General features: G+C 45.5%; 1 protein-coding gene across 3 annotated transcripts in view; it reads left to right on the forward strand.

Annotated features, from left to right (window-relative positions):
* Nucleotides 1–489: 489 nt before the first annotated feature.
* CFAP92 (cilia and flagella associated protein 92 (putative)) overlaps nt 490–12288 on the forward strand; it is a 64826-nt gene continuing 53027 nt past the window's right edge. For all 3 annotated transcript variants that reach the window (XM_036099687.2, XM_078074482.1, XM_036099683.2), the window contains exons 1-6: nt 490–770; nt 1945–2135; nt 2722–2926; nt 6409–6540; nt 7477–7564; nt 8846–8970. In XM_036099687.2, coding sequence (XP_035955580.2) covers nt 509–770; nt 1945–2135; nt 2722–2926; nt 6409–6540; nt 7477–7564; nt 8846–8970 — 1003 coding nt within the window. In that variant the 5' untranslated portion in view covers nt 490–508. The remainder of the gene's footprint in view (nt 771–1944; nt 2136–2721; nt 2927–6408; nt 6541–7476; nt 7565–8845; nt 8971–12288) is intronic.

Below are 12288 nucleotides of genomic sequence, written 5' to 3' on the forward strand. Positions count from 1 at the left end.
CCTCTTTGACCTCACCAGACTCTTGCACGTGCTGTCCCCTTGCCCGGTTCGCCTGTCCCCACATTGCAAACTCATCCTGGGCTTTGGCGCTGCCCTCACCCTGAGGCCTCCCCTAGTGGAAGCACAGGGTTTTCTCCCAACTTTGCGGTTCTTGGGTAATTGCACTTAGCTGGAGCTGGCATTCCAGAGTGCCAATGATCGACTCGTGAAAGGAGGAGCAGCTGGGGCTGGGGGAGGATAGAGACTCAAGTTGGAGAAACGGGTTGCTTGTTATCATGATTACTGCAAGCCACCATTCTCTGTGGTTCATTGTTGAGTGCCTACTGCATGCCAGGCAGTGTCTGAGGCCTTGGCCGTTCAAACCAGGACGGGACAGGGGAAGGGAAGGAGGGGAAGGGTGGGTCATCCTGAAAGAGGCAGGGCTTACCTCCTGGGAACAGAGGGAGGTGACAGCAGCGCCTTTATTTTCTTGCAGCCAGGAGTGCCACGCCCGTGGGTGCTCTGCAGAATGTCGCTGCATGCCTGGGAGTGGGAGGATGAGGACAGGGCGAGCATGGGGCCCATGTCCTCCATGGCCAGCTTTTACCAGTCTGGGAGTGAGTGTGATATGGAGGAGTACCTGAAGGTCAAAGCCCAAGCCCAGGAGTCAGACTCTGAGCACCCATGCAGCAGCGAGTCCTCATATGGGCCTGCCAGCACCTTCAATTCCGATGTGCCCCAGGTCGTCCCCTGCAAATTCATCATCTCACTGGCCTTCCCGGTGAACACTGGTAAGTGCTGGAGCAGAATCCCAACACTCTCTGCAAAATGGGGTGCGCTAATGACCTTCTCGCAGAAGTTTGGGGCACCTGAGCTCCCTCCACTGGCTTCCCCAAGTGAGGTGGCCAATGCCAGCAGCAGAGGTCAGGAAGGAAACTGCAATTTTAGGGGGCCCATTGTGGGCCAGACAAGTGAGTGATTAAATAGGCTTCACATGCTTAATCCTCTCAACAACCCTAAAAAGCAGGTGGTATTATTTCTGCTTTTTGTGGATGAGTAAATGAGAAAGACGTTACAGCATGGGTTCTCATAATCTGGCTGTGCATCACCAAATTCCTTGTTTAAATTCTCAGATGTATTGAATGAAAATCTCTGAGTGTATAGGTATATCAATTACATGTTGCCCCCCAAATTCTGTGTAACAAACCCAAACAACTCCCCAAGTCAGGGGCTTCAGACTGGAATCCCTTGTTCTCCTGGATAAGCAGGTCAGCGGCTCCAGGCTAGGGTCCCTGCGGTGGCTCTGCTCTGCTCCCCGTGTCTCTCATCCTCCTCTTGGACCTGTGGGTCAGCCAGACACATTCTTGTTATAGAAAGGCAGAGACACATGAGAGGGCAAGCCCAGACAACCCAGAACTCTTCAAGTCTTTGGGCATCTCCCACCTGCTCACATTTTTTTGGCCAAAGGGAGTCACATGATTGAACCTCTAAGATTAGGGGCAGAGAAAAGAACTCCACTTTTGATGTATATCTATTTTTGTCTACTTGCACTAACCCCCCTGAAGATTAATTTCAGCTTCTCCTTGTAGTTCTATCCATTCTTGCCTCAGATATTTTGGAGGCTCTTTGGTTAGATGTATATATATACCATGTTTAGAATTGACCCGTCTTCTTGGTGACTTGAACTGTTTTTACCACCAAGACCAGGGGGAGGCAGGTGAAGCGCCACAGGTGAAAAATGTAAGGAGGCGCTCCCTCTCAGCGTCATGCAGTGAATTTCTGCACCCTGTTACTCCACTGGCTAGGGGGCCTGGACCTGCATCTCAGCCCCAAGTGGGGCAGACAGCATGGGGGTGGGCGGCCTCCCACAGCATCAGGCTCTTTTTTGGTTCCAGGGAACTGTGGAGACGGGTGTGCTTTCCCATGTGAGGTTCAAACAAGACTCATTAAATCCATGTCTTCTAGGTTATAAAGGAAAATATACAATTTTGATGGAAAAATATAGGAAACACCCTAAAATGGACAAACCTGCTGCAAAGGTTCGGCGTTACTACCACATTGAGTATTTCCTTCTGCCCGATGATGCGGAGCCTAAAAAAGTTGACATGGTGGTGTTTCCAATGGTGGCCAAAGTGTTCCTGGATTCAGGAGTCAAGGTGTGTGTGTGTGTGTGTGTGTGTGTGTGTGTGTACACACCTCACATACAGTCTAATACTACAGAAAGTGTGCTTGCTTCCCTTGGAGCTTGCTAGAAATGCAGGATATGCACTGACCTCCTAATACCCATTACCAGACTATTTATATATCTTTATCTAGTCATTTCTGTGGTGTTTCAAAAGTTTTTGAAACTTTGGTGTTTTCAAAAGTTTTTGCCGCTCTTGTGATTTCCTTCTCTGTGTGAGTACCTGTGTGTATCCGTGTGTGTGCGTACCTGCCTGCCCGCACACACACCCACCCGCCTGCCTGTGGCCTGACTCTGGGTCAGTGCTTGGAAGTTACTGGAAAGGGCACGATTGGCAGGTAATTGCTTTGACTCTGTCTTTTCCGATGACCCCAGACGTGTGACGGGGCCCCGGCCAGGACAGCCATTTCCTGATGTGAGGTGGGGGCTGGGGGAGCGCCAGGCACAGAAGGCAGACAGGTGGAGGGCAGCGCCCTGGAGGACGAGGCTGGTGGGCGTAACCTCAGGCTGCTAAGGCTCCCAGTCCTGCACTTAGAGCCTCTTGGTGTTCTTTTACACAGACAGTGAGGCCATGGCACGAAGGGGACAAAGCCTGGGTGTCATGGACCCAAACTTTTAACATCAACGTGACGAAGGAATTACTAAAGAAAATTAATTGTCACAAAATAACCTTGAAGGTCTGGGACACTAAGGACAAGGTTTCGAGAAAAGTCAGGTATTACCGGTTAAAGAATACTGGGTATTCAGAAGATACAGGATCTTGCGGTAAGTCAGGTATTTGTGTTTTGTTTGAAACGTTTCTCGAGGCGTGTGACTTCTCACCGGTAACAGGATCAAAACCAGTGTCCCCTCCTTTACTTCATCTCACTTTCCCGGGGCATATGTGGCTTCGAGTGTCAGTGGTGTGTCATCCCTCCAGGACAGGCTTGAGCATCAGGAAGTACTGCCCCCTGGAGTTGTGTTTGGGGGTGGGCGGTGTCTGTGTGCATATGCATTGGTCACCACCTCTACCTCCGTCACATTTCTGGACTTCCTGTCCCCAGGCAGCACCCACATGTGCATTCCCCACCGGCCTGTCTCCTGGCTGAGTATTGGGTGTTCACTGACAAAAAAACACCAGGAAACAAGAGAAAACTTAAGAATCCCATGACCCTGAGACCACCATATTAGTCTTTTCATATAGACCCTCGAGATTCTTATTCTTATTCTCACAAACAGGGGATGGGGCAGAGGGAGAGGGAGAAGCAGGTTCCCCACTGAGCAGGAAGCCCGACGCAGGGCTCTATCCCAGGACCCTGAGACCATGACCCGAGCTGAAGGCTGATGCCAACTGACTGAACCACCCAGGCGCCCCGGGTAAATATTTTATCAATGCCAGAAAGTCCCCTTTTGAGCTCACCTCCAAGGAGAGAGCTAGTAGGAGTGGAAAGATCCAGGCTTTGAAGTCAGCCAGCTCAATTCAACCTGTCTCCCTTCTTGAACTAGCCAATGACCTTGGGCACCTTCCCACTTCCTCTGCTTATATGCCCCGAGGCAGGGTGATGGGAGTGCACCCCCCCCCAGCAATAAAGAGAGTGTGTGTTGTCTATATTTAAAAACTAAAATGCTGCCAATTAAACTATGCTGTGGGGTTAATTGTAAGATGCATCCAGTTTTTAGAGACGTCAAAATGTCACGGGGATGTGCATCCAAGAATGGAAGGAGTGTGTACTATTATCACTGTTGTTGGTGGCTCCAGATAAGTATAGTTACCCCCATTTTACAGCGAGCAAAGGCGACTGACACCTGCTTGAAGTGTGTCACAGCGCCAGAATCAGAACCCATTTTTTGGTGACTAGAAACCCTCTGCTTTCTCTGGCTTTCTAGCCTGCCTTCTTGGGGAGCCTTTCTGGCACCGGGGACTTGGCACTTCTGACTGTTCATCTTTCACTTACATCTGGGGTTTCTTACCCTAGGTGCTGTTGGCATTTTGGATCAGATAATTTCTTTTTGTGGGAGCCGTCCTGGGCACTGAAGGATGCTCAGCAGCATCCATGACCTCCACCTGCTGGATGCCTGTAGTAGCCTCCCAGTTGTGACAACCAAAATTTTCTTCAGACGTTGCCAAAGGTCTCTTGGGGAGGGGAGCAGAATCACCCCTGGCTGAGAATCATTGGTTTATATCTAAACTACTCATTGTAGGGTTTCTGTGTGAGAAAATGGGATTCAAGGTGACTTTCTTGCTTGGACCAAACGAAAGACCCACGTCTTCAAAGCATGAGGTTCAAAACCACCTGCGTTAGATGCATTTGGAGGGCTGCCCAAATGCAGATTCCAGGGCCTGCCCCAGAGCTGCTGAGCCAGAATTTCTGGTAAACATCTGCCCCGAAGTGAGCTCACATTGGAGCGGGGGTGCTGGGGCAGGTATATCAGGAAGGATTCCTGGAGAAGGGGCCATGGGAGCCAAGTGTGGAAGGGTAAATGGAGTCAGCTGGCCGGAAAAGGGAGGAGGAAGGGTGTTCTAGACCCTGCAGGGAGGGCCATGGGCCTTTGTGAGTGTTCTTGAAATGATAGCACTTGCCCCTCCCCAAGCCCCATCTCACGCCTGATATCACTGCCTCTTACGTTAAATCATTTCTTTCCATAAGCAGTGTATGTTCACTATGTAAAACAATTTAGAAATTGACTAGCATATGGGCGCCCAGGTGCTCAGTCGGTTGGGTGTCCAACTCGTGATTTCCGCTCAGGTCAGGATCTCAGAGTCGTGGGATGATGGTCTCAGTGGGGAGTTGGCTTCTCTCCCTCTGCCCCTCCCCACGCACGTTCTCTCTCTCCTTCTGAAATAAATAATCTAAAAAAAAAAAAAATTGACTAGCACAAGGGAGAAAGAAATAAGATCACATGATGCTTGACCAGAGGTAGTCATTGCTGTCATTTCCCTGTGCATTTTATATGTAAGTAGAAAGAATATTTTAATGAAAATGCATCTGGTGTACATGTTGTCTTAAGTCCTGCCTTTTTTCACTTTAAAAGGTATCTTCTTGAAACTCTTGTCTGTGGGAGGGTAGAAACAGCATGAGAGGTTTGGCTCATGTTCCAAAGAGGATGGGAAATGTATTTGGGTGAACCATAGGTCCCATGCCCAGAACTGGTTAGTTTTCAGCCTGCTGGTCTTGAATGGAACATCCCATCAAAAGTCAGCATTTTTCCTCTATTAAATCTGCTCGGCTTCTTGGTTTCTCGGTTACTGGACAAAGACTGCACCATTCATGAAGCCCCTAAGTCATATGTGACCCCGGCTATGCCCTTAGCTCTTGGCCATCACTCCACCCAACACCTGGTTAGTGTTCCTGGCTGTGTGGTGTCCTTTGGGACTCTCTACCCCTCAGCTGGCTCCTCCCTCTGCATCCAGGTCTCTTCCCCATCTCCTCTCTCCTACCACTGTTCCCTGACTTGTCTATAGCCCTGCTTTGACCTTGGCACTTCATTGCTCTGAACCTTTTTATGGCCGCCCAGTGGCTTAGGGAACCAGGTCCGTCTTCTGAGTCTGGTCTTGAAGGCATCCTCTAATTTGTTCCCCAAGCCTCTTTTCTTGCTGCTATTCTCACCTTCACTCCTGGTCCCTGAAAACACTAGGGTTTTTCCCGTTGTGAGACCTGCCTTCAGCTATGGGGCCATACCTCGTGGGCTCTTAGCCTCATCTCTTTCTCCACAATTGGTATCTGTCCTTCAACACTGAATCCAATTGCATCTCTTCTTTTCTTCACCTCTTTCTTGTAGCTTCCATTATCTGCATTCATTATTCCTCACATGTTGGTTGCTGCCACAAGCATACAGAGTCCCGTATTGATAGAAGTGAAAGATAGAGGGCTCATCTCCCTAGCTGGCTGCAAGGAGCCCTGGCGGGGGGGGGGGGTAGTTCTGGCTTAATAAGTACCAGCTCTCTGACCACAGGAAAGTTATGTGTCCTACTCCCCATCTGTAAAATAGGGGAAGTGGGAGTGCCTTCCTTCAAGTGAAGTGCGATGATTAAATGGAAGGACGCATGTCAAGTATGTAATGGTCTTATTTGGAAGAAGCCATTGCCAGTTGAGGATTGGATTTCCTGATATTTTGAAGCAGTGCCTAGGCAACTGCTCCTGGAGGGCAGGGGCCCTGCCTGTCTTATCCACCTGCTCTATCTACAGCACTAGGAGAGTGCCGTACACATAGAAGGTGTTTGGTAAGCATTTCTGATTGATTGAGTCAATGGTTCTCCTACATTCTAGAGGAAGTGAAAAATTTGGTTTTAAATCAGAGAAGATTATCTGCACAGGCCCCACACATCAAAGAGGAGTGGAACCAGGAGGATGCACAAGAAAAAGCAGAAAAAGCAGGAAAACATATCAAGTCTTTGCATGGTGAGTGGACATGACTTTGTGGACAAGCTGGGGGAAGTCGATGGCAGGGAAGGGGATAGATGGGTGTTGCTGGCGTAGTGCATGTACACTGGGATCCTTCCTGTGTATCAGCAACTCCTGCTGGTGCTGGTTCACTCTAGAACCCAGTGCTGTTTCAGTGCGGGAATCACTTTTTGTTGTTGATCCCTTCTTTTTGTTTAATTTTTATTTCATGACTTACAAAACTTTTCTAACTATAGAAGTTATATATGTGTGGTTTGTTTTTGTTTTTGTTTTTGTTTTTAGAAAACGTCAGTGAATATAGAAAGTATAAAACAAGCAGGGAAATCAATCTATAGTTCTATCACCAGGAACAAGCATTGTAATTTTTTGGTTATCATGGCAAATTCCTTTGTTGTAAGGTTTTTTTTTTTACATAGATAGGGTTGTTCTGGATACATAATTTTGTATTTTGAGATTTTGTATTCTGAGATTAATATGCACTTTCCTATTAACATGCACTTTCCTATTTACTTAAGAACTTTGCATAAACTCCATTTGTGGCGACTACATAATTTTTCATCTGCTGGTAGCACTGTAACATTCCCTGTAGGTGGGGACGTAGGGATCTTGGGAGTGTTACCAGTATCCTCTAATGTAAACAGTGTTGAATTGGACAACTGAATAGATAATAGACTTTTTTTTCCTTTCTTTGTTTTCCCTCTGAGGGATATTATATAAGAAATTGGAGGCTTCCTCTTGTCTCCATTTGTCCAAATAATCCTAATTAGTCTGTATATTCATTCATTTACTCGTTTATTATTAACCAGCCTTTTTATGCTCACCACACACCCATCCCTCTGCTTGGTGACTGCCATTACAAAATGAGTAAAGGGCCCTCATTTCTTAATGAACTAGAATGGAACAGGAAGTTCATTTGCTAATAAATATTATCAGATTCTCACCCAGCAGAGTCTGAAACTTTTCCCAAGATCTCCGAGGAATATGAAAAGATACCCAGAATGGAAGATCTTGCCACAGTTCGGTAAGGATGGACCCATGTTATTTTAGGGAGTGGGAGTGGAACCCCCTCTTGTACAAGCTGTACAGACTCTCACCAGGAGTCATGTAGATTTTTAGTAACTTAGTCAGAGCTCATGCAATCCAGGTGAAATTAAAGGAATAGAGAAAGGAATGCTGTGTTTATGAGTGCAAACCTGCACTGTGCTTTTGCACATGTTGGTTTATCTCAATCCTCATCATGGTCAGTCTGTGAGGTGGTATTACTATCTCCGTTTTCTTCACAGCATAACAGAGTGGTTAGTGATTTGCTCAAAGTTTTAAAACTGGAATTCTTGGGAATCTTGGGAGTGTTGGTAAAGCCAGGACTCCAGCCCATATCTTCAGATCACTGAGTCCACAGCGTTTCCTGCTGTGAGTGCAGTTGCTCTTAGAGCCTAAGAAGGATCTGGAAATTCCTTGGATGCTGTGGGGACCAGAGGTAGAATGGAGGCCCAGCTGGTGGCTTGGGAGAATGGGATGGGGAGAACAAAGGGACTATGTCATTAAAAATTTTTGACTTTTAAAAATTGTTTTTTTGTGTTGAATTTATGCACTAACTTGAGAAGAATTGACATTTTTACATTGTGAGCCTCTCCCATCCATGATTATGGTATATCTTTTCACCTAATTCAGCTCCTCCTTTATGATTTTTAATAGAGTTAATTTTTTTTTCTTCCTATAGATGTTGGATAATTCCTGTAAATGAATTCCTTGATATTTTAGAGTTTTGACTGCTTTCATAAAAATATATTATTTTCCATAATATTTCTAGTCAGTTAGAAATTGATAGTAAAAGTGTGGTCTGCCGAGCAACAGCATTGGCATTACTGGGAACTTGTTAGAAATGTGGAACGTCAGATCCACCCCAGGCTTACTGAACCATACCTGCATTTTATTTAACAGCATTTCCAGGTGATTCATATGCACATTGAAATTTAAGAAGCATCGGTTAGAGGAATGCAATGTCATTTTTTAAAAATCTGCTCACAGGACGCCTGGGTGGCACAATCAGTTAAGCGTCTGCCTTGGGCTCAAGTCATGATCCCAGAGTCCTGGGATTGAGCCCCACATCAGGCTTCTTGCTCAGCGGGGAGCCTGCTTCTCCCTCTGCCTGCCACTCCCCCTGCTTGCGCTCGTTCTCTCTGACAAATAAATAAATAAAATCTAAAATAAAAATCTCACATATGGTGCAGTAAATAGATTCTTAGATTTGGTCCCTGATTTTTTTCACCTTCATTTATTTTTCTCTCTGTGTATTTTCTAGATGGAGTATTTCAAGAGAAACAGCTCTTTCTTTGGGAGTAGCATCTGGGATGGAGATGAAGGAATTAACTGAGAGATCATCATTTAACAGCTTAACAAACATGTTAGAAAAGCAAAAATTTCAAAGTAAGTTAGGATGGGATTTTGGAATTTTATAATATAACTAGACTTAGAAGAATTATGAAATATTTCAAATTCAGAATACTTCAGAAAGATTCTTTGATATCTGGCCAAATGTTACTTGAAAGTAAAAGAACACTACATACACTTTCAACTTACCCATTCTGTCTCGCCTCACCCAGGCATTCCATCCCACCTCATCCCATTCACTTACCCGCATCATCCCACCCATCCTCACTACATCCCTTCCCACTCCACCAGTGTTTCCGTGCTCCTGACTCACGATGTCGTGAACATGGGGCGCATGAAAATCCCTAATGTTGACTGTAGACTTTCAAATAAATAACTACATTCCTATGTGATAGATGCTGTGGTAGGGTAGGTAGGTATGTTGCGGAAGCACAAGAGTCGGGTTTATGGAAAGACTCTCGGAAGATAAGCAGTTATTTGCTTCTCATGGTGGAATGAGGGAAATAGCATCCCAGGTCGCAGGAACCACTCATGCAGAAGCTTGTAGTCTTAGGAACAGACCGAGAGGCAAGGATCCTCAGAAGCCACTACACTGACCTCTTCATTCTTGACCTTGTTCTCCTCACCAGTTTTTCAGCAAGCAGTTAGGTTTCCAGTATGAGGTGGAATATTCTAGAGCCCTTGCACTTGCTGCCTCCTGGGATGGTCCACTTCCTGTTTGTACAGCTGTAACTGCTACAAATCATTTCCTTAACTCTCTATCAATTAATCTGCTTTTCCTGGTTCGAGTTCAACACTCCAAAGCTGCAGAGAGAAGTGACTGCTTGAGGCGGGCTCTCTGCCAGGCGTCGGAAACACAGTTGCTCACATTCCTTTTTTAAGGCCCTAAAAGACTAGTCCATACTTTCATATCTGAACACCTTCGACTTAGTTTCTGAGTTTTCTCTTTTCCAGATTAAATAGCCTTGCTTTTCAGAAATACTCTTTAAGCATTTTAATGAGATTTTCAAACCATCTTTTTTATTTTGAAAAAAAAATAGAAGAGTACACAAAAAATAAACAATGTATGTACAATTTAGGTGTTAATATTTTGCCAGATTTCCTTCATTTCTTTCTTGCTCTTTCCTTCTTTTTCCTTGCTCTGTCCTCTTCTTTGTTTCTTCCTTTCTTCCTTTGTTTCTTTCCTTCCTTCCTTCATTCCTCCCTCTCTCCATCCCTCTCATCCTCCCTTCCTTCTTTCTTTTTGAAAAAGAAAAGTTTACAGATACATGGTGTCTCTTTTGCACCCTGTGCTTTCAAGAAGCATAGCCTAGGGGCGCCTGGGGGGCTCAGTCAGTTAAGCATCTGCCTTTGGTTCAGGTCGAGATCCCAGGGTGCTGGGATTGAGCCCCGAATCGGGCTCCCTGCTTAGGCCGGAATCTGCTTCTTTCTCCCCCCTACTTGTGCTCTCTCTCTCTTTCTCTCAAATAAATAAATAAAATCTTAAAAAAAAAAAAAGCATACCCTATCCTACATAGAAATTGGTGTGACCCTTCCCTGCCACCCCATTCTTTCTGACACATTCATACAATGTTGTGTTGATTTTTGTTTTGATGAGTTGCAGAAATGATTTCATACTGTACATATCTTCCTGCAACTTGCTCTTTGCATTCATCTTGATTTTTAAAGTTCATTTGTGTCCATATATGTAAGTCCAGCTCCTTCCTTGTAACATAGCCCCATCAGATGGCTATGCCATCCTTCACCCGTGGACTCCCCACCGAGGGACATTTGAGTTGTCTCCCATTTCCCGCTGTCACCAACACTGTGATAGCAAGCATTCTTGTGCAGGTCTCTGTGTGCCTGTGCCAGAGAGTCTAGGGCATCTGCCCAGTGGGGTCATAGGGCATGCGAAGTGCACCCTGACCCCTCAGGAGGTGTTGCTGGTTTTTACTCTCTGGATTGTACCTCTTTGCCCTCCTGACAGAAGTCCTGAGAATTCCAGCTTTTCCACATTATCAGCCATGCTTGACATGGTCAGGGGCTTACTTCCTAATTCCTCATGGGGTTGATAGCATCTCATATGCTTATTTGGTCACAGTCTTATGTGATTTACCTATTCCTGTTTCTTTGCTTATTTTTCTGTTGGGTCTTATGCTTTTTTTAATTTTTATTTTATTTTTTTATTTTTTGAAAGATTTTATTTGTCACAGAGAGAGAGAGAGAGAGTGAGTGCAAGCAGGGGGAGCGGCAGGCAGAGGGAGCCCTATGCCAAACTAGAGCCCAGGACCCCGGGTTCATGACCTGAGCTGAAGGCAGACGCTTAACCGACTGAGCCACCCAGGCCTTCCATTACACTTTTTTTTTTTTTTTTAAAGATTTTATTTATTTAAGAGAGAAAGAGCATGAGTGGTGGAGAGGAGGAGAGGGAGAAACAGACTCCCCACTGAGCAGGGAGCCTGAATTGGGGGCTTGGGGCTCGATTCCAGGATCCCAAGATCATGACCTGAGCTGAAGGCAGATGCTTAACCGACTGAGCCACCCAGGCACCCCTGAGTTTTACATTTTTTCTTACTGATCCATAAGCTTTATTCTTTAAATCTTCTGGATAATTATCATGGTTACTTACATGCACTGTAAACATCATAGGCCAGGGTCTGCAACTTACCCTTTTACTTTATTTGTGCTGTCTTGTTTTGCATACCAGTTATGTAACTATTCCTTTCTAGTTCGTATTTTTGGTAATGTTTAAGAAATCCTCCTCATCCGGACATCAGTAGAGTCTCCTATATATTCTTCTAATTATTTTGAAGTTTTTTGTTTTGCACCATTAGTCTGCCTTTCATTTTGCATATGGCACGAGGTGCCCAATAATTTCATTTGCCTCCAAATGGATAGTCAGTATAATTAATTGACTAGTCCATCCTTTCCCACTGATCTGAAATGCCACCTCTGATATCTGTTAAGTCCCCTTATACATGCAGTGTATTTCTGGGCTTTCTATAGTCTGTTCCATTGGTCTTTGTATCACAGAACAAATAGCTCATGGCTTCAATTACGTTAGATATGTATGTCTCCTCTTTTCTCCCCTGGATGAGCTTAGCACAGAGCTGAATATTTCATGTACCTTTGCTCATTTACTCTTCTCAACACCCTACAAGGCAGGTGCTATTGCCCCCATTCTACAGATGAAGTGATTGAGGCTCAGGATGGTTAAGGATGGGGGAGACCTGGTTCTGGAACCTTGGTGGTTCAACTCCAAAGCCCAAACCTCAGCCCTACACTGTGGTTAAGAGCTGACTTGGGGGAGAAGTTTGGTATGTGGCGGTGCTGATCATCATCCAACCTCAGCCCCCTCTGCCTGTGTTCTCGGGT

The sequence above is a fragment of the Halichoerus grypus genome, chromosome 1 (genome assembly GCF_964656455.1).
Source record: "Halichoerus grypus chromosome 1, mHalGry1.hap1.1, whole genome shotgun sequence".
Classification (NCBI taxonomy): Eukaryota; Metazoa; Chordata; class Mammalia; order Carnivora; family Phocidae; genus Halichoerus; species Halichoerus grypus.